The sequence below is a fragment of the Malaclemys terrapin genome, chromosome 4, assembly GCF_027887155.1.
Source record: "Malaclemys terrapin pileata isolate rMalTer1 chromosome 4, rMalTer1.hap1, whole genome shotgun sequence".
Classification (NCBI taxonomy): domain Eukaryota; kingdom Metazoa; phylum Chordata; order Testudines; family Emydidae; genus Malaclemys; species Malaclemys terrapin.
The window spans coordinates 46,196,256-46,217,435 of record NC_071508.1 but is presented as its reverse complement, the minus strand read 5'-3'; the positions used below and the strand labels follow the sequence as shown (position 1 = coordinate 46,217,435).

Genomic DNA, 21,180 nt, shown 5'->3' with positions numbered 1-21,180 from the left:
TATCAAATATACGGTATAGGAAAAAACAAAACTGAAATGCTTAATGGCATATTTATACATATTTATCAACAGTCGACAAAGAGGTGGCGAGTTACACATCCATTCTGTATGCTAACAACCCTGATGCACATATATGTAAACACACATGCTCAGCTGATGCATCACATTTTACATATAACCTCATATCAGAGGAGGTGACCCTAAAAAATGTACAGTGGAGGAGGCACCTGGTGCATAATCTGTTCTTGTTTCCAATGCATGCAAAATGGACATTCAGGGCAATGTTACTTTAAGGCTGCTTCTATGGTTAAATTACTTCCTGCCCAATCCCCAATCAATCTAGGCTGTGTTGATACACTTCTTCCTTAGGTCACTTAAAAAAAAAAAAAAGCCCTTATGTGCTTAAAGAGGCAAGAAAGGGAAACAAGGAGAAAAAATAAGCTTCTGGATTGATCAATTTGCCCACTTGTGGGAATCCCTCATTCAGTGTGTAGCAATGGCTGTGGTACTTAACGCACAGTGGTGAAGGGGTGTGTATAGCCTAGAAAGAGCACAGGATCCCCCTCACCCCAAACCTGATTTGGAACACTCTTACTTTGAAAGTTACAAAAGAAACACTTCAGGGAAATAGAAACATCTCTTAAAGGGACGGGGGGAGAAAGCAAAAGGAACCTCAAATCTTAACTGGGCTGAGAATAAAAACGTCCTGCTTCTGCTCAGCCAACAGCTGCAAGATGCTGCAGTCCCCAACTCAAGTACCCATAAGGGGTAGGGAAAAGTGAAATAGCTTTGTTTAAAATATATCTATCTATACATATAGAGCAACAGAGGGTCCTGTAGCACCTTTAAGACTAACAGAAGTATTGGGAGCATAAGCTTTCGTGGGTAAGAACCTCACTTCTTGCATCTGAAGAAGTGAGGTTCTTACCCACGAAAGCTTATGCTCCCAATACTTCTGTTAGTCTTAAAGGTGCCACAGGACCCTCTGTTGCTTTTTACAGATTCAGACTAACACGGCTACCCCTCTGATACTATACATATAGAGCATCTTTTAGAGAGACACACACACACACATTTTATTACGTAGGATTTGAGGCGCACACTATCCTCTTATGTACAGGGCAATAGTGATCCTGTTAGTCCAATAGAGTGGCAGACAGTTAAAGCCACACACATTTAATTGGTAACATCTAGCTTGGATTTTAACCTACACAAAAAAGTATGTTCAAACGGGTGCCTTCTTAAATCCTGAATTTCCCAGCTTGAGTGAGTTGGTTTCCAACTCTTCCAACTTTTAAATGAAGGGCTTTTAAAAAACAATGTTTAACAGGTTATGGGATTTTTGGCATAATTACAGCATATATGACAATATGCCATGAGCAAGCAAAACTTTATCAAAGAGAACTATGATGCAAAGACAAAATTAGTTTGAAATAACATGAGAAGACACCCCCAAAGTCATCCTACATTTGTTTTGTGGAGGATTTTGAGTGTTCTGGATCTCAGCGCTTACCTACCCCTCCCCCTTTTAATATATCCTTTATACAGAAGTATTAGTTCAAATTAGGAACTAACAAAACCAGACTGGACATCAAGCCCCTCCAGTCCCCATGTTACATGACTGGAAAGAAGTGTGCAGGAACATAAAGCAGGCTTATTTTTCAGTCATTTGTAGAATTTGGGGGGAAAATGGGGTAAGAATTCGCTCCCAGGCTATGAATCTGAGAGACAGGTTCAGCCCAAAATGAATGGGTCAATTTGTTGTTTTGTTTTTAAACGAGTTACAAACCCCAGGGGAAAAAAAGCAAAAGTTAGAATTTAAAATTGTAACTATTAAACTCTCATGTTTATTTAGCAACATAAATGTGTCTGATTGGAACCGGCCATCTCCTCCAGATCCCTCTGGGCTGCATCTCAGCTTGGAGGACTGTGTCCCCTGCTTCTCATTCCTACCAGGCTTTGCACACCAAGTCAAACTTTCCTATAAGCAGCTAGGGAATGCCATGGAGTCAGGACCGTGGGGAAAGGAGAGGAAAACAAAAAACCCTGCTTCAGTTTCCAGTTATAAACTTAAAACAAACAAAAAAAACCAAGGCAAAGGTGTTCATTGTCCTCACAAGAGGCTGTAGCCTGCTGCTCTGTACCTGTTTCTGCACCATAAACATCATCACTGAAATAATGGGGAGGACAAAAAAAAAAAAAAAGGGGGGGGGTCAGAATCGCTGGTACAGTAGCTTTCCCTACCACACAAAACTGATGTGTAACTAACTCAGCCACAAGGTCATGGGAAAGTTTTACTTGTTTAAAAAAAAAGTAGTTTAAAGTAACAATGATAAGTACTGTATGGTAATATTGGAAGTATTTATATACATAGTTTTCTTTGTCTTTTGTTGAAATGTCTCCTGGTCACTTGGTGGCACTTGGGGTCCCTTTTGCGCGGTCATCTCCAATCTTCCCCCCCAATTCTCCACTTCTCAATACACGGTGCTATTCCTTATGCCACAGCACAGTATCATGCTCAGGATCATTTCAAAGATCTGTAAGGAGACAAAGCTACCAGTGAAATTCTTATTTGTAAGCCCTAATGACCTAAGACATCCCCATCCATTATCTTCTCCTGGCCAGAGCTTAAGGACACAGAGTTTGATTCCCTGGTCTGCAGTGCTAATCCAGGACCCCATCATCCTTCCTCCACTTCTGGCACAAGAGGAAGTGGGGGTCATGTCCTGGGCAGAGCCATGCTATACTATCCTCCACTGACTGTAAGCCAGTTAGGCTCTCAGCTGCTCTAACTTCCTCCAGTGTTGGCTACAACAGGATCGGGGCACTGCAATTGGCTGTTTCCTGAGGTCATTCTACCTCCACTGTGTCTTAGCAGAGCCTGGACATTGTTGAGAATTCAGCTCATGATTTATAATGCAAGAACAGGACAATGGCCCATCTAGTCCTAGTATATTGCCTCTGAAAGTAGCCAATGGATGCTTTGGAGGAAGGAGTAGAAATCTCATATGAACTAACTGAAGAAGTTCTGAAATGTAGGGGGAAATAAAATTGCTTCCTCCAGCTGGGAGACCCGCTTGCACCTTGAAGAACAGGACAGAGAGCTCTTGTAACTTCATCTTAGCTAGAGTGTTTTTTAAAAAATTGTGTCTAATCCCCTTGTAAAATTTAAAATGCTATATACCTCAGTAATATCCTGCAGCAGAGAGCACTACAGGTTAGTTGTATTTTGAGTAAAAACATTGCCTTAGGTTTCTAAAAGGGGCACCTGGCAAAATTAATAACCACCGCTTGTTCTGCTGTGGACCTCACAAGTTAGAACTCAGAGTAGAGCAGCCAGCCTGGAGACAGTTACTGTGGTATTCAGTGTCTTGGTTGCAGGACAGGGGGCAACAGAAGAGAGAGCACTGATGGGAATGAGAATTGGAATGGACAAGGAAAGGGGTGCTGTGCTCCTGGCTAGTTCTCTAGTCTACCTACACTGAGGTGGGAAGCGGAGTGCATCATGGGAAGGATGGAATTAAAATGGTTTTCAAGGGAGATGAGGTGGTGCAGCAGATGAAGTTATTTTGCCTTTACACTCCAGAGACTTGCCACTAAATATGGCTCTGGTTACAATTCTCCGAGTCTGGCGGCTCCCACCCTACTCTCTAGTGAGTCTCCGTCTGTGTCACGGAGCCAACACTCACCTCAGCACAGGTGGGATCTATCAGGATTGCGGTACACTGGTACAGCTGCGGAAGGGCTTTCTTGACAAACAGGGCAGGAGAGGTCAGTTTTGTGGGGGGACCCCAATAGGAGTTTCAGATCAATATTAGCAGTAGAGCTACATGGAGTAACACAGCCCATGTTGTGTTAGTGAGCCAGTGGTAACCACATGCTTTCACGAGCACTAGATTTATAGTTTCACTTTAAAAATCCAGATGAAAGTCACAGAGTTTAAATCATAAACCCTAATGTGCTGCACCAATATTCACACTTACCATGATCACAGCCACCACAATGGCTGCAATACCGATCAGGTACAACTTCTCTGAGAACAGCTCATCAATTTTCTTATGACAATCCTGGGGTAGGCGACCCTAAGCAGAGGAGAACGCAGACAGCTTAGTCTCTCTCTCTCTCTCTAGCTGTGCACCAAGGCACATTTGTATAGGAAGAAGTGGAGTTCAATATTTCTACTATCCCTCCCCCTTCCCATGCAACGTCATGGTGTAATTTCCTGGGCCCAATGAAATCAATGGCAAAAATCTGATTGATTTCAGTAGGAATGAAAATTTCACCCCTTTGGTAGCTTCCAGCACCTTATTTCCTGCATTTTTGAAGAACAGCCAAGCTGGAGCCACCCCTAGCCCCTAACCGTAGCATGCAAGAGTAGCACCATACCCTAGACTGACTTCCTGTGGAGGATTTGTTTGGTGCTGAATAGCCCATCCATTTCCAGTGGGGCTGTCAAAGCTGAGGAGATGAGTTTCTTATCCTTACTCCTTTGCTATCCCCACTTATGCCCCCCGCCCCCACACCTTTGCCAGCTAGCAGAGAGGACTGGCTCCTGAGTGGATATTAAGACAGAAGATGGGTTTGTTTAATTCTGATGCATTGCTTTCTTCCCCTTCTTGATCGGAGGGTGATGGAGAAGTCAACTCCAATTCAAGAATTGGGACTGAGCAACCCCTGTTGCCCTACCAGGGCAAGGGCGAGTTTCCAGGGTGTGTCAAGGTTGTAGTAGGGCTCCATGGACTTGCTCCCTTGTCCAACACTGTATGGTAGAAACAGCAGCCATCCCTACCTGGACAAGAGTTTCCAAGAAGTTTTTTTCCTTTGGACAGAGATCACTATGCGTGATCGAGGCGCCTATGGCCATCATGCTGTTTGCACCGCAGCAATCCAGCTGTATGTGGAGAGAACACAGGATTAGCAGGTATCAGCTTGGCTCATATGGAGAGTAGCACACCTCCAAATTCAAGTTCTGATTTCTATGTAGTGCAGTGGCTGGATAGGATAATCCTACCAGATGTGTATTCCTGGCCCCTGGAGATCCCAGAAGATCTAGCTAGAGCCAGAGGAAATGTTGGACAAATTAATCTGAGCTGAGCTCCTCTTCCATTGGATTCTATTTAATGGAGGCATGGGACAGTTTCAGGGTAAACAAAAGGGCTTTTATTTAAACTCAGACCTGACTCAATGTGCTCCATGTTAGACAGAATACTATGTGGGCACCTCCGTCATCCTACCCATCTCAGGTAGCTGTACAACATGCTTAAACATCCAGGGCAAAATATTAAGATCAGGATGTAATTTAGTCTCCAGTGGGCCCTGTTCTTGCCATCCCTTGGTTCAAATACTCAGACCTGGCATCTCCCTGTCACCACTCCTTCAGCTCTTCATTGGCTGTTATTTGACAAGCCTTCTGAAAAGAGGGGTTTTTGCACCAAGCTCTGACAACAGCTAGGCTTGAGCTAACTCAGATCTTCACAGCAAAGACCCTGTGCTGAGAAAGCCTGGATACCAGCTCCTGATCATGTTAATGCCTTCGCTACACTGAGTCCAAGGCACCAGCTGTTGAACCTCACTGCCTCTTCCTTCACAGGCGGAGCAGTTTATGCACAACAATGCTTATTCTTGACCACTTCTGTAAAGTCCCACAAACTGAAGGAGGGCTCATCACACATGGGTTGGTCAGATTACTCCAAGGTGCATATCTCTTGTGGATACCTGGGGACCTTTTATTTGGAGGTAGATTATTGTATTCCCTATGGAGAGCCCCCCATAGCTATCCCAGGCACCTTACCGTTTCGTGGAAGGTCTTCACCACAGTTTTCGCATTAGTTGCATCAGAATTTGACAGGTCTTGTTGCAACGCTTGTTGCAATGCTTGGTCGTAGAACTGCTTCACGTCTTTGGCAACCTAAAGAGGGAGAGCAAGAAAATCCCTCTTACAACCACAGAAAATAAATCTAAACAGATCCTTCCAACTGCCGTGCAAGGCAGCGACAAAGTGGTACAGATACCAGGCAGCCCAGCTAATCACAAGTCACTGTCAGTGTCATTCCCAGATGAGTAAGAAGAGCTGGGCTGTGTTTGTGACAATTATGGCAATATCCTATAATATCCTGGATAAACCTTACTGACCTAACAAACTTAATTCAAATACGCTTGGAGTTCATTATATTAAAAATGTGGGGGATCATAGGACTGGAAGGGACCTCAAGAGTCTGCAGTCCCCTGCACTCATGGCAGGACTAAGTATCATCTAGAGTCTTCTAGACCATCCCTGACCGGTATTTGTATAACCTGCTCTTAAACATCTCCAATGACGGGGATTCCACAGCTTCCCTAGGCAATTTATTCGAGTGCTTAACCACACTGACAGTCAGGAAGTTATTCCTAATGTCCAACCTAAACCTCCCTAGTTGCAATTTAAGCCCATTGCTTCTCGTTCTATCCTCAGAGGTTAAAAAAAACAATTTTTCTCCGTCTTCCTTGTAACAGCCGTTTATGAACTTGAAAACTGTTATGTCCTCTCTCAGTCTTCTCTTTTCCAGACTAAACAAACCCATTTTTTTCAATCTTCCCTCATAGGTCATGTTTTCTAGACCTTTCATCATTTTTGTCGCTCTTCTCTAGACCCTCTCCAATTTGTCCACATCCTTCCTGAAATGTGGCACCCAGAACTGGACACAATACTCCAGTTCAGTAGTTCCCAAACTTCAACAACCTGTGAATCCCTTTCACTAAACTGTCAGGTCTCGCGAACCCCCTCCTAAAAATGAATATTTCCAGGGATTTTCTCCTTTACCGGCGTATAAATTATAAAAGCAGTGATCTTGGAAATATACAATTTGTTATGACATGCTTATTGCACAGTATTTATTATTAATTATTATTTATCATGACAGTATCTTTATTACATTATGAAAACAGCAACATTCTTCCAAGATATCACTTTTGTAGCTTGTATCACTTTGAATAAGCCGGTTATAATACAAGGTTTCTATGTTTCATCCAGGAGTATCAGATGTGAAACAGCATGAAGGTATTTAAGAAGCCAACTCAAAGAGTTCCTCCTACACAAGCATTCAGGTCTTGAGCAGTCCAGGCAAACAATGCACATTACAACAAAGCTTAAACTTGTTCTTCATAATAATTTTAAAAACAATACTAGCTGCGCGTTTAATTTTAAAAACAGCAAAAAATATCCATCTCCCTTTCCATTTCTTATAAGGAGTCTTGAAGTTTCAATCTCCTCAGTGTGATAGATCTGCTTGCTTTGATCTGCTTAGCTCTTGGAAGTCCAGGGGCCTGTGCTGCCCAGGGTCCCTAGGGACAACTCTGTCCGTCATTAGGAAATTTTTTTCCCAAGAACCCCCTGTAACATTTTGTGAACCCCCAGGGGCTCATGAACCCCAGTTTGGGAACCACTGCTCCAGCTGAGGCCTAATCAGCACAGAGTGGATAGGAAGAATTACTTCTAGCAGGAAGACAAGATTAATGCAATCTCTAGGAGATATTAGGAACTTCAAAGGACTTTCTAGAACAATATATGTAAAGTGGATTTCCTAGGAAATACTCGGGGGTGAGAGAAATGCAAATGACCCAGTCTGAATCCATTCTTTTGAAGCTACCCCTTGAGTAGAGATACCTATTGTCTGAATACCTGTTCCTGAATACTCCAGTTCAAAGACCTCCAAACCATATAAAAGGATGGACACTTTCATGAGTGCTCTCATTCTGAGCAAAGAGTGTGATGAACTTGAAACCACAAAGCAGGGGAGGTGTTTTAAAGGATTAGTCCTGCCAGAGACCATGTTGGAGGGGGTGATCTCTGGTAAGCTTATTAGCATGCATGCAGGTACTTTTATTGCTTTTAATATTTTTGCTGCAATGCTTTTACCTTAAGAATAAAATATGCTTGTTTAGAAGAACTGTGTGGTAGCTTAACTGTGGACAGTTACACTTGGTCTCTGAAGAGAAAGCAAGCAGACTTATTTAGGCCGACTATGTTTATTTATAGAGGTAAGTGGTAGGGACCACTTCCCCCTCAGCCTCACAGAGCTCGAAGTACTTCAAGCTACTGAATGTTGGAAGGACAAAAAGTATAAGCATTCATTACACACTGCCTTTCAGCCAATGATATCCAAGTATTCTACAAATGCTCTCTCTATACCAGAGGCGGATTACAGTTTTGAGGGTCCCTGGGCCAGAGCAATTGGGGGGCCTCTTTCCACCTCTTCTGTCTGTCCACCCCCTCCCCGCCCAGTGATCCTACCAGGGAGTGGGGTCGGGACATGAGGGCTTTAGGATTTTATACTGCCGCCCATCCCCTTGGTATCGGAGCGTCTTCCACATAAAAATCAATAGCAAATTCCTAACTGGACTTTATTCTTTTTGTCACCTCTTGGCCTCTCACCAACAATACCCAGACAAAGTAACATTTACATAGCCCACAACCATCCTGAAAGGTTTCATATCCTTAGCCTTCATCCTTTCTAATGAAGTAATGCTTCGCTACTATGAATCATTGGTTGAATGTTTCCATCCACAAACGAGTGAGTGAGGTCTCTCAAATGGATCTGAAATGGAACTGACAACCACTTGTTTGTGTAGTTTAATTAAACTTCTTAATAAAGCAATTGACTTTCCAACTCTCACCCCCATCCCATCCGATGCTAACTGTTTCTCCAAGCACAGTAAATGCCTTCTCTTCTTGAACCTGCCAATGGTGAAATGACTAGAATATTAATGTCCAATTCCCTCCTCACTGCAGGATTGCCAAAGTTCTCACGCAGAGACAGTCGATCCTTGGAGCATGCGTGCATGTTACACCAGTTTCTGAGGAGTACTGTGCCAGAAGAAAGGTAAGGGCAAGTCCGGACTCAAAAGGTGCAGCCAGCCCAATCCTACCGCCCCTCTTTAGGGAACACTACTCTGGTCCCTGATGAGAGATCTTCCCTCCAGCATATCTCAATCCAGAAGACAGAGCATACTGCAGTGCAGGGCTGAAGACAGGGAGGAATCAACATGGAGACCCAAGTGACATTATGTAGAGAAGTGAACTGGTGCCTTGGTAGGTGGGTATCAGCACAAGGCAGCTGCTGTGTGTGTCTGCAAGGAGGGGCGGGGGAAGAGAGCAGAAAGGGAAGGGGTGCTTCTGTGGGGAGGTGAAAGGAGGGAGTTTACTCAGGTCATGTCCTTCATTTCAGGCTCCTCAGAACACACATACTCATCCTGAAGCTCCAAGGGTTAGACATTGAATACTGAGATTTCAGGCTGAAAAGTCCACATAGGCTTGGCAGGGAGTAGGTCTATCATTCCCACCTCATGTGTGAGTGACCAGTACACAGTGACTGGCCTGTATACGGTCTCTATATCTTGTGCATGCACGGAATCTAAGGCAGTAGCAATCTGCTCCTGGCATGATGAAAATTCACAGCATGTACACTGCACTTTCGAGGAACAGTAATTTGCAAGAGATCCCTTCTTACAATGTAACCTGGTCCCTGAGCAAGAATACCCACTGGGGTTTGGTGCTGTGAGAGTCTAGAGATTCCCTTCGTGCTATGCAGCCAGGTTTGCTCTATTTTTTCCCCTCAGCATATATCTATGCACACCCACATTACACTCCAAAACACTATGCAAGGGTCCACTAGTGTTATTTGTATTGCAGTAGCACCTACAGAATCAAGCGGAGATCAGGGCCCCATTCTTCTAGGCACTGTACATTGTGTGTGTGTGTGTGGGGGGGGAGAACGGAGGGGGAGTGAGGCACAGAAAGGTTAAGTGACTTACCCAAGATCACATAGTGAGTCTGTGGTAGAACCAGAAACTGAACCCGTATTTCCTGAGTCTCAGTCTGATGCCTCAAGGACAAGAGGATCTTTCCACCAGCTGGGACCAAACCATAGCAGACTCTTGCACAACCACATGATCGCATAGGAACAAGGGTTTCAGAGATATTTTTCTTACCAGGTCTTTATTGACGAATCCCCAGATTCCAGCAGCCACTTCACAAGCAAACAGGATCACCAGGCAAGTGAAGAACTGTGAAGACAGATTAAGAGAGGGACATTAAGAGGCTTGACTACAGGGCAGAGAAAGGGGCTTTGGGAAGGGCAGCTCACAGTTCCACTTGATGAAGAATGGGGCAGAATTGTCCCACCAGGGAAAAAATATGGTTCAACTGATGGGGATAGCAACATGGCTTCAATGGCTCAAGGATTCTGCGGCAAAAACGTTCTACATGCATGGGAGAGACCCTTGAGCAATTCCACTCTGGGAACCATTCAGGCTGGTTTGGGTTTGGGAGAGATTATCAGAGACCTGTCCGTCAATCAGAACATGAGAAGGGGGGCTCTATGGAAAAAAAGAACCTTCCTGGGCTTACAGGGCACGTTGTGCGAGCTTCCTGCTTTGACACAAGCCGTTCTAGCTTTGCCAGCGTGGGGATAACAGCATGTACCAGCCACTGAGCAGCAGCAGTGCGTCAGGCTGTGATTGATGGAGGTTTCTCTTGGCAGCTGCAGCCCTGCAAAGCTACTGCAGTTTTTTGCATAAATATCAACACACATGGTTCTCACAGCCTCACCCTATTAGCACGTAACCCGAATACTCCACTCCTGCCAAGCCAGAACCTCCCTCTACAAGATTAACAGATTCCAGTGCCAGAAGGGACCCACTGTGATCATCTAGTCCAGGCCTGCACAACTCGTAAAGCGGTGAGGGCCACATTACTCCAAAGAAAACAGCTGAGGGCCGAAACCCCCCCGGCCCCCCGAAACACCCCCCCCCAGCACCGCCCAGCCCCCCGAAACACCCCCCCACCCCCCGACTTGCCGCTCGCCCCCCCAAATATAAAGCCTCATTCAAAGACCCAGGGGTCACTATATTACTGCATACGGCAGTCAATCAATGCAGTTGTAGATAAATCTCTGCATTATGCATTTTTGTATAACTTTTATATGACTTTGTATTGAACCTTGGTAATATGTTATAGCGGGCCCCTAAGGTAGTATAATTAAGGTAAAAGAAAAATGTCTTTTTGCTAGAAGTAGAATAAGATCTTCCCCGCACTTTGTAATCAATTGCCCTGTTGAATGAATGAGGTGTGAATGAGGAAGGCGTGGAAGGCAGACACCTCCAAGACAGCTGCAACCCTTGGAGAGGGGCTGGGAGCCAGACCAAGGACAATCAAACTTGTCAGGTGGGCTGACTAGAGAAGAGCAGACATACTGACGGCCTCCGGGATTAGAAGCAAGCACCTTCCTTTGGGAACACCTTCTTTGCAGCATTCGGACAATCCCCAGCCCAGAGAAAAGCAGCAAAAAGGACCAATTTTTATGAGATGCAAGATCAGTAGAACAGGTCAGCCATCAACTCGCCGCTCGTCTTCTCACCCCCCCCACCAAGTATAAAGCCCCCCCGTCACTGCCCGCCCGCTCTCCCCGGCTCGCCTACTCACCCCGCACCGCCCGTTCGCTTCTTCAGCCCTCCCTCCCTCGCCGCCGGCTCACCTGCTCCCCCCGCCACTGCCCGCCTCAGATCGTGATCCCCCCACCCCCACCTTGCCTACTCACCCCTCCCTCCCCCGCCGCCGGCTCACCTGCCCGTCTGCTGCCAGCTCACCTGCCTGCCTGCCCGCTGCTGGCCTCTTACCTTCTGCCGCTGCCCCCGCCCCCTGCCGCTGGCTCACCCTCACTCCCCAGCCTGCCACTGGCCTCTTCACCACCCTGCCCACCCGCCGGCCGGCCGTTGGCTTGCCCCACCCCGCTGCTTGCCTACTCATCCTCCGCGGGCTGCACAGACTAGATTCTAGTCTGACCTGCACAACACAGCCCTTAGAACTTCCCCAAAATAATTCCTAAAACATGTCTTTTAGAAAGACATCCAGCCTTGATTTAAAAATTGCCCGTGGTGGAGAATCCACCCTGACCCTCGGTAAACATATGACTTATTTCCAGTCTGAATTTCGTCTCACTTCAAGTTCCAGCCACTGAATCATGTTGTACCTTTCTGTGTCTGACTGATGAGCCCATTATCAAAGATTTGTTTCCCATGCAGGTATTTAGAGACTGTAATCAACTCACCCTTTAACCTTCTCTTTGTTAAGATAAATAGTGATAGATTAGGCTCCTGGAGCCTAAAGGCACATTTTCTAATCCTTTAATCATTCTCGTGGCTCTTCTCTGAATTCTCTCCAATTTAGCAACATCCTTCTTCAATTTTTGACAACACAACTGGACACAATATTCCAGCAGCGGTTGCACCAGTGCCAAACACAGGCATAAAAACCCATCTACTCTGACTCGAGATTCCTCTGTTTATGCATTCAAAGATAGTATAAGCTCTTTTGAGCATAACGTCTCCCTGGTGACTCCTGTTCCACTACCGCGAGGGACAGACCTTTGGGTTTCCAGGAGAACTTGGGGGTTAATTTTTTATTCTGGCTTTGGGAGACTAATGAAAGAAGAGAAGCTAAATCACACTGGTCCAAGTCAAGTGCCATCTAAGTGTTCCTACTCCATTCCTGTGGGGATAGCATGGCGTGGAGAGTCCTCTGAGCATTTCCCACAGCCAGTACTGCTACACCATTCCCTAGACCAACTCGCTGCTGGGAAAGGCTGATGTCCTAGTTATCTGGCAGCCAACTTCTTGAAAGCTGAAAGGGAAGAGGTGGATGTGCAGATGTAAGAATACATCATAAAAAAGGGAGCACCTTATTATTGGCAATTGGGATTTCTTTCCCAGTTTCACTCACTCACACACATGCACAATGATCCTAGGTGGTCAGGAAAAAGGAGTTTTTAAACTGTACTTGTAACAAAATTATTCTGTTTTTGTGGCCTCTGATCTGGAATGTCAGAGCCTAGACTCCAACATGTAAACTGAAAAGGATTACAAGTAGAAGTGGCGCTCTTTACAAGAGAAAACTTTAGGCATTTGTAGCCAGTGACTGCGGTTTCAATTGTAACTTAATCCAAACAACTGGGGCAAGGCTGCTGTAATTCCCAGACTGGACACTAGGTTTCACTCTTGCAGTTGGTATCCTCTGGTGAGAAAAAGGTGTTTATTTACAAGTCTTTGGAAAGCTGCACTTTTAGTCATTTTTGCAAGTCAGTTATGAAACTCTTCCTATATAAAGGTAATGTTCTGAGATACCCACTCCAGATTCCTGACCAGGCACTTGGTACTTCCAAAGGTGCTTCCTCCCACAGAGAACCCAGGCCAGATTTCACACAGAGCCTAGTGCAAGTAGGAGCAGGATTTAGGGAGTTTGGTCAGTGATGCATGACAACTCATACTGAAAACATGAGCAAAAAAGCTCCATTCAGGCACATGCTATCAAGGCTCAGTGCCTTGACTTAAAGTGCTCCCCAGTAATATGGAATTCACACAATCTATTCCTTACCCTTCTCCAGAACCAAGAGCCTTACTACACTCAGTGGTTTGAGCATTGGCCTGCTAAACCCAGGGTTGTGAGTTCAATCCTTGAGGGGGCCACTTGGGGATCTGGGGCAAAATCAGTACTTGGTCCTGCTAGTGAAGGCAGGGGGCTGGACTTGATGACCTGTCAAGGCCCCTTCCGGTTCTAGGAGATGGGATATCTCTATTAATTATTATTTTCCCCTATAGCAAAAGCCACATTCCCAGGGTCCAGCTAGAAAGCTTGCCCTTCCATTAACAGGAGCCCCTGAAATCTTTTGAAGGTCACAGGACTGCAAAACAAGGAGTGATTTATTTCTTGCCGTCCAAAAAGCTATCCAGCATCTCACGATGCATATGGTGCGCGCATTTAGTACCAACACCTTCTCTTTGTGTTATTCTCTTCCTGAGTCTCCATTGAAATAGTCATTTCCTTATGCATCTTCCTATGCTCCCCAAAGTTACATTCGTGGAGATGGCAGCAGCACAGAACTTTCAAGGTGTGCTAGCGGAGGAAAACCTTCCTCCTACCAGCCACATAGTGAGAATAGCGTCTGTGGCATTAGAATGTATTCTCAATAGATCACTTCCATGTTCCTAGTCTTTAGTGCCTCTGTCTCCAATCTGGCTTTTGTGGACAATTTAAATGCCATTGACTGCCTTGTATTACTCCTGTGTGATGAACATTTTCCCATGAACACCCATTATCCTCAGCCACATGGGGAGCAAGGTCACAGAGGGGAAATAAATACCTGGTGGGTTAAAACACTTTGCCTTGAAAGCTCCATGCCTCAGTGCACAGTAGCATCAGTTTCCTCATGTAACCACAGCTTATCAGGTGTCATTCACAAGGTGCCTCCAGCCTTCCCTTGGCAAGCAAAAGTGGGAGGGACGGAGGGAGGGATGCAGTCAGCACTGCTAATCTCAGCTGTAGCAGTCAGTTTCACTATGAGGTCTCACATATATTCTGTCATCTGCCCATTAAATCTCCTTCTAGACTTCAAAGGGAGGCAGGGTATTGAATTACTGTAGTTCCCTGGTTTTACAAGAATTTGCTGACAAAGTCTATAACCTGGTATTCCCAAGGTCCTCAGGATCTCACTCAGACAACCCCTGCCATATTTGCCACTTGGTTCCTCTCACCTTCTATTGTTATTAGTAATTATATCTAGCTCTTAGATAGCACTTTTCATGAGGAGAGCTCAAAACGTTCTACAAAGGAGATCAGGATCATTATCACCCTTTTATAAATGGGAAACGGAGGCACAGGGAACAGAAATGACTTGCCTAAGATCACCCATCAGGCTGGTGGCGGGAAACCTAAGTTCCATTCCTGGATCTGAGTCCCAATGGAGTGCTCAATCCCCTAACTGGAGAGGGCTGTGAAACATTTTCCCTTGGAAAGCCAAACAGACTGGAGTCTAGTCTAAGATTACAACCCAGCCTAGGACTAATTTTAAACAAATAAATTCCCCCACAAGTAGAGGCTTTTGGGGTGCTGTGTTTTCTTTAAGAACATACACACAGAGATGGCAGCAGGAAGCTGGCTCATAAGGATAGATTTCTTTCCCAGAATACACAGGATGTACCATTGCAATGTGTCTTAATTACAGGCAGTCCATGAACACACTGGAGCGCTGGAATTTCTCCAGCCAGAGTCCTTTACAGCACTGGGATTCAATGCAGACATGAACTTCCACCCAAAGCTCAGACCAAAACTTGCAAGAGTCAAAGAAAGTTCAGAAATTGATAGTTCCCTCATTCACCTCTTATTTTTCAAACTTTTATGGCTCTGTAGTTCTGGATTTTGAAAGTACCAAAACTTCACAAGAACAAGCTGGAAATATCATGGAATAGTCTATTTTGAAAACTCAGGAAGCTGGACATATGATTAATCCAGACTTACTTCCCACTCTGAACACTAAGATTGGCTAAGATTCCCTCTCTTTACAAGCAGCACAATCATCTTCACGCTTCAATGGTTTAGTTTACCAGGGCTCCATTATGCAGGTTCCCCTGTTGATAGATATATACTGGACCGTATAAACGGAGGAACTGGCAACTGTTTATCACATATCTAAAGCACCTAGCCCAGTTTTAGGTACTGAGTAGTCCCTACTGGAATTCCATGGTTAATAGAGAGGAAGAGATATGGTGGAGGTCAAGGTGAATGGGGACAACAGCATTGTGTGGGCTTGGAGTTTGTGCAAATGTTAATAGAACAGAACCTGCCCAGAGTCCTGAACTGTTGGATCACGCTGATGATGCTTGCTTGCTTGAATAACAAATTTCCCAGCATTTACCACGAAGGCCTCACTGTGGTGCTCTAGGAAGCTTTAGCCAAACACCTACTCAGGGCCACAGCACAGCCAGTTAACCTTTAAGGAACTGGATTATCCACTTCAGGCAGAAACTGATTTCCAGGGTTTGGGCGGTTGTAGGGGACACTAGGTAAGAAAGAAGTGGGAGGGTCTCTGTGGCTGCTTGGAGGCACTGTGTTCAGAGTGGGACAAATAAATGCAGCAAGTCCCAACTGGCCTCATTTCCCTGTGACTGCTGGAATGAATCTCAGTGTGTCCTGCCAGGGCCGGCTTTAGCAAGAGCGGGGCCCGATTCCTGGGGGCGGGGCTTGCTGCAAGCCCCGCCCCCAGGACCCGAGCCACGCCGCGCCGCCGGGGGGGGAGGGGGCGACCCGAGCCGCGCCGCCGGGGGGGGCCCCGACCCGAGCCGCAGGGGGCGCCGAGCCGCCGGGGGGCTGGGGGGCCCGAGCCCAGCCGCGCCGCAGGGGGGCCGGGGGGCCCGAGCCCAGCCGCGCCGCGCCGCCGGAGGGGCCCCGAGCCCAGCCGCGCCGCCGGGGGGGGCCCCGACCCGAGCCGCAGGGGGCGCCGAGCCGCCGGGGGGGCTCCGAGCCCAGCCGCGCCGCAGGGGGGCTGGAGGGCCCCGAGCCCAGCCGCGCCGCGCCGCCGGAGGGGCCCCGAGCCCAGCTGCGCCGCCGGGGGGGCCGGGGGGGCCCCGAGCCCAGCCGCGCCGCAGGGGGGCCGAGGGGGCCCCGAGCCCAGCCGCGCCGCCGGGGGGGCCCCGAGCCGCGCCGCGCGGGGCCAGGGGGGCCCCGAGCCGAGCCGCCGGGGGGGCCCTGAACCGAGCCGCGCCGCCGGGGGGGCCCCGAGCCGCGCCGCGGGGGGGGATGGGGGGGCCCGAGCCGCGGGGACCAGGCCGGAGCCGGGCCACGGGAGCCGTGCTGGGGCCTGCGGGAACGGGCCGCGCCTCCCCGGAGCCCTTCTCCCGCCCCCACCCCAGCTTACCTCATGCTGCCGGCCGGCCCGCCCCTGCTGCTTAGTCTCAGACTTCCCGCGAATCTGATTCGCGGGAAGCAGGGGAGGGGGCGGGGTGTGCAGGGCAGGGGAGGAGGGGGAAGTGGGCGGGGTGAACAGCTGCAGCGCGGGGCCCTCTTGGCGCGGGGCCCAATTCAGCCGAATCGGCTGAATCGGCCTAAAGCCGGCCCTGTGTCCTGCTTCCTACACCCTCCCATCCTACTGGTGGCTCCTGCCCCCTTCCTGAGACCAGGAATCAGCAAGAGGCTGGTGACGTTCATTAGCAGCACAAACTTTCTGACAGTCCAGAACTGCACAGTGCAAACTCCAGAGCTGGCTGGAAAGCAAGGGAGACTGCTCCTCTTCTGACACTCACAGGGAATCTCACTTCCAAAAGAGCAGGGGGTGGTAGAGAAAGAGTGGTACCCAGGGAGACTACACTCATCCTCCGAGAACACTGAAGCTATTTACACCTTTAGTCCAGGGGTCTCAAACTCAATTTACCTTAGGGCCAGTGCCAGTCCTCAAATCCTCCCAGCAGGCCAATGTCACTGAACATCGGGGGGAGGGATACCTCAGTGGTTTGAGCATTGGCCTGTTAAACCCAGGGTTGTGAGTTCAATCCTTGAGGGGGCCACTTAGAGGGATCTGGGGCAAAATCAGTACTTGGTCCTGCTAGCAAAGGCAGGGGGCTGGACTCAATGACCTTTCAGGGTCCCTTCCAGTTCTATGAGATAGGCATATCTCCATATTAAAAAAAAACCAACAACATGGTGTTCAGAGAAGAAAATGTTTATATTGTATTTTTTATTTCAAATTTCTTAGAAATAATAAAACTGTTTATACAATTCTTCGCCTGTCAGAGTTTTTACTGTTTGCCAGGCACCTGGCAACACTTCAGTTCTGTCAGTTTGTTGATGTTTGGCTTCAGTGACTGAGCAGTTGAAACCTTCAGGATTGCAGCAAGGTGTGGTATTTTGACTTGTTTATATTCATTGTGGAAAAAAGTGACCCTGCCTCCACGGCTGACTCTGCCCAGCAACTAATGATGCTGCTTCCATGGCTAACTCTGCCTGGCGACTAGTGAGGACATCTCTGTTCCTCTCCCCCAGCCAATGGGAGCTGCAGGGGCAAAGGGGGGAGGTGGCACCTGCAGCTGGCAGCGTGTCTGCCTGCGTCTCTCCTCTGCAGGATGCAGTGGGGAGGTTCTCGGGCCGCAGATGACCCGCGGGCCGGGAGTTTGAGATCCCTGCTTTAGTCTGTGTCCAAAAGCTTAGCTCCCATCATCATCATCATCATAGACTATTAAAGACGGGAGAGAGCTAGTCTTATCCAGTGGCCAATGTAACATTCTTTCCCTACATGCTGCTCTCCAGTACTCCATTCAGTCCAGTTTTAAACGACTCCCACTACTTCCCGCAAACAAAATTTTAGATCTGTTAAGAGATCTGCCTGATACCATGTTCAAGCATTTGTGTCTCTTACCGTTCCCAGAAGGCACTGGGACTCCTGGATAGCACCGTAGCATCCCAGGAACCCCACAAACATCATCACTGCACCAACAGCAATCAGGATGTAGATCCCTGCAAAAGGAGAGAGACACGGGTAGGGCAAACATGTTAGTGAAGAGTCTTCACCAGAAACATTCTATCATTTAACTAGATATTAGCACTCTGAAAAACTAATTACAAGTTTGGATAACTATGGCCCAGGAGAAGCATAGCAGGAGGTGCTGCAAGTCAAGATGGTGCTATATGAGCAGAGACGTGTAGAGAAAGTACTATAGCTGGGGCGCCATTCACTCTTATGAATACTTTCCTTTAAAAACAAAACAAAACACCATACTAAAATTCAACAGACATAATAAAAATATAATAGAACATAAATGTTAGCAACTGCTAGTTAAGGTTGCGTTCCAATATCTGCTTCAAGCCACTCCTAGTACCCATCCTTTACAAAAATTAAGAAGTTGCATATTATTGCCTCAGACAGATTCCTTTTTCAAATGAAAATGCCCATAGCTGATTTCTCAGTTTGAGCCAATGTCTACTTGATCATTTGAGTGTGAAAATGAAGCATGTGTGAACACACACCTCAGAATCCAAAAGTGCCTGAAGCTAGTAATTTCAAACTGGTTTTATTTAAATAAATAAATAAATCTAAGAGATTGAAGAAGCCCATGATCTCTGTAAGCACCTCAAGCCAAGTCAGTCTTTATTTAAAAAAAGGGAAAGAAAAGAAAATTTAAAGTCAGTGAAACCAAAGGCAAAACATGCAAACAAAATCAAACCAGCAAACAGTTACCCCTCCACATAACAAGGCAGTGCAATGCTGAGGTTGGGAACTCGAGCACTCAAAAGTAACAAAATGCTAGAAGCGAAGGTAGCTCCCACAGTGTAGTGGTTTAGATTCCTTTTATCCTTGTAAACCTTAAAATGTATTGTTTGGTTTTAAGAGTGGGTTTTTCAGAAGTGCACATCATTGGTTTAGCTCTGTTCCTACTAAAAAGTCTACCATTGACTTCAATGGGAGTAACATTAGGTCAGTGTGGAACACTTTGGAAAATCCAACCCTGGGTGCAGTATTTGTTTATTTCACTTTGGATTTTTGAGAACAAAAGAGGTGGATATCCCAAGCTCTAGGTACCCTAAGATGTTACTTAAATGAATCAGCAGCAACTATGCAATATAGAGCAGTAACTAAACTATGCTACAGTAAGTCACGTGGTTCAGTAAAACTCAGCCACCAGCATGGCTTTGTCAAGAACAAGTCATCCCACACCAACTTAATTTCCTTCTTTGACAGGGTTACTGGCCTAGTGGATAGTGGGGAAGCAATACACATGATACATCTTGATTTTAGTAATGCTTTTGAGATAGTCCCACAGGACATTCTCAAACTAGGAAAAATGGTGTCTAAGTGAAATTACTATAAAGGTGGATGCACAACTGGTTGAAAATCCTACTCAAAGAGTAGTTATCAATGATTCACTGGGAGGACGTACCTAGTGGGGACTCAGAGACCTGTCCTGGTCTGGTACTATTAAATATTTTAATTAATGACTTGGATAATGGAGAGGAGAGTATGCTTATAAAATCTGCTGATTGCACCAATCTGGGAGGGCTTGCAAGCACTTTGGAGGACATGATTAGAATTAAAACAACCTTGAGAAATACAGAGAATTGGTCTGAAATCAACAAGATGAAATTAAATAAAGACCAATGCAAAATACTTCATTTAGGAAGGGGAAAAAAATCAAATGCACACCTATAAAATAGGGAATAACTGTCTAGGCAGTAGTACAGCTGAAAAGGATCTGGGGGTTACAGTGAATCACAAACTAAATGAATCCACAATGTGATGCAGTTGCAAAAAATGCTTATATTCTGGGGTATATTAACAGGAATGTCATATGTAAGACACAGGAGACAATTGTCCTGCTTTATTCAGCATTGGTGAGGCCTCAGCTGGAGCACTGTGTCCAGTTCTGGGTGTCACACTTTAAGACGTGGATAAATTGGAGAGAGTTCAGAGGAGAGCAACGAAAATGATAAAAAGTTTAGGAAACCTAAACTATGAGAAAAGGTTAACAAAACAGGGCATGTTTAGTCTTGGGGAAAAAAACCCAAAACCAGACGACGACTGAAGGGGGACCTGACGATAGTCTTCAAACATGTTAAGGGCTGTTATGAGGAGGATGATGATTAATGTTCGCTATGTCCACTGAAGGTAGGACAAGTAATCTGCTTAATCAGCAGCAGGGAGATTTAGGTTAGGAATTAGGAAAAGGCTTTCTAAGGATAAGGATAGTTAAATACTGGAATATAGTTCTGAGGTAGGCTATAGAATCCCTGTCACTGGAGGTTTAAGAACAGGTTAGACAAACACCTGTCACGGATGGTCTAGGTATACTTGGTCCTGCCTCATCACAGTGGATATGGATTAGATCAGTGGTTCTCAAACTTATTTGATCAAGACTCCTCTTCCAGTTTGTATCTGTAGTAGTTTACACACAGACACAGACACACACACACACCCCTTGGGTGCCCAGCCAGCAGCCACCGCTCTCTGGCTGGCTAGCTCTAAAGGTAGAGCGGTGGCCGCTGGCCGGGTGCTCAGCTCTGAAGACAGCGCTGCCCGCCAGTAGCAGCACTGAGTAAGGGTGGCAATACCGCACCATCCTTAATTCTCCACTGCTGCTGGCGATGATACTGCCTTCAGAGCTGGGTGCCTGACCAGCAGCCGTTGCTCTCCAGCCACTCAGCTCTGAATGTGCGCAGAACATTTCCTCTCCCCTCCCCCCAAATACATTCCACACACACCAGTTTGAGAACCTCTGGACTAGATGACCTCTTGGGGCCCCTTGCAGTCTTACATTTCTATCATTCTATGGCAGAGATAATACTGTGGGAGCAGCCTGAATGTTTGGACTCTGCTAACTTTAGGAGTG

General features: G+C 46.6%; 1 protein-coding gene across 1 annotated transcript in view; it reads right to left on the bottom strand.

Annotated features, from left to right (window-relative positions):
- Positions 1–2,281: 2,281 nt before the first annotated feature.
- CD81 (CD81 molecule) overlaps positions 2,282–21,180 on the bottom strand; it is a 77,500-nt gene continuing 58,601 nt past the window's right edge. The window contains exons 3-8 of the mRNA XM_054024720.1: positions 18,216–18,313; positions 9,967–10,041; positions 5,792–5,908; positions 4,790–4,891; positions 3,984–4,082; positions 2,282–2,537 (exon numbers count right to left, since the gene is read on the bottom strand). Coding sequence (XP_053880695.1) covers positions 2,475–2,537; positions 3,984–4,082; positions 4,790–4,891; positions 5,792–5,908; positions 9,967–10,041; positions 18,216–18,313 — 554 coding nt within the window. The 3' untranslated portion in view covers positions 2,282–2,474. The remainder of the gene's footprint in view (positions 2,538–3,983; positions 4,083–4,789; positions 4,892–5,791; positions 5,909–9,966; positions 10,042–18,215; positions 18,314–21,180) is intronic.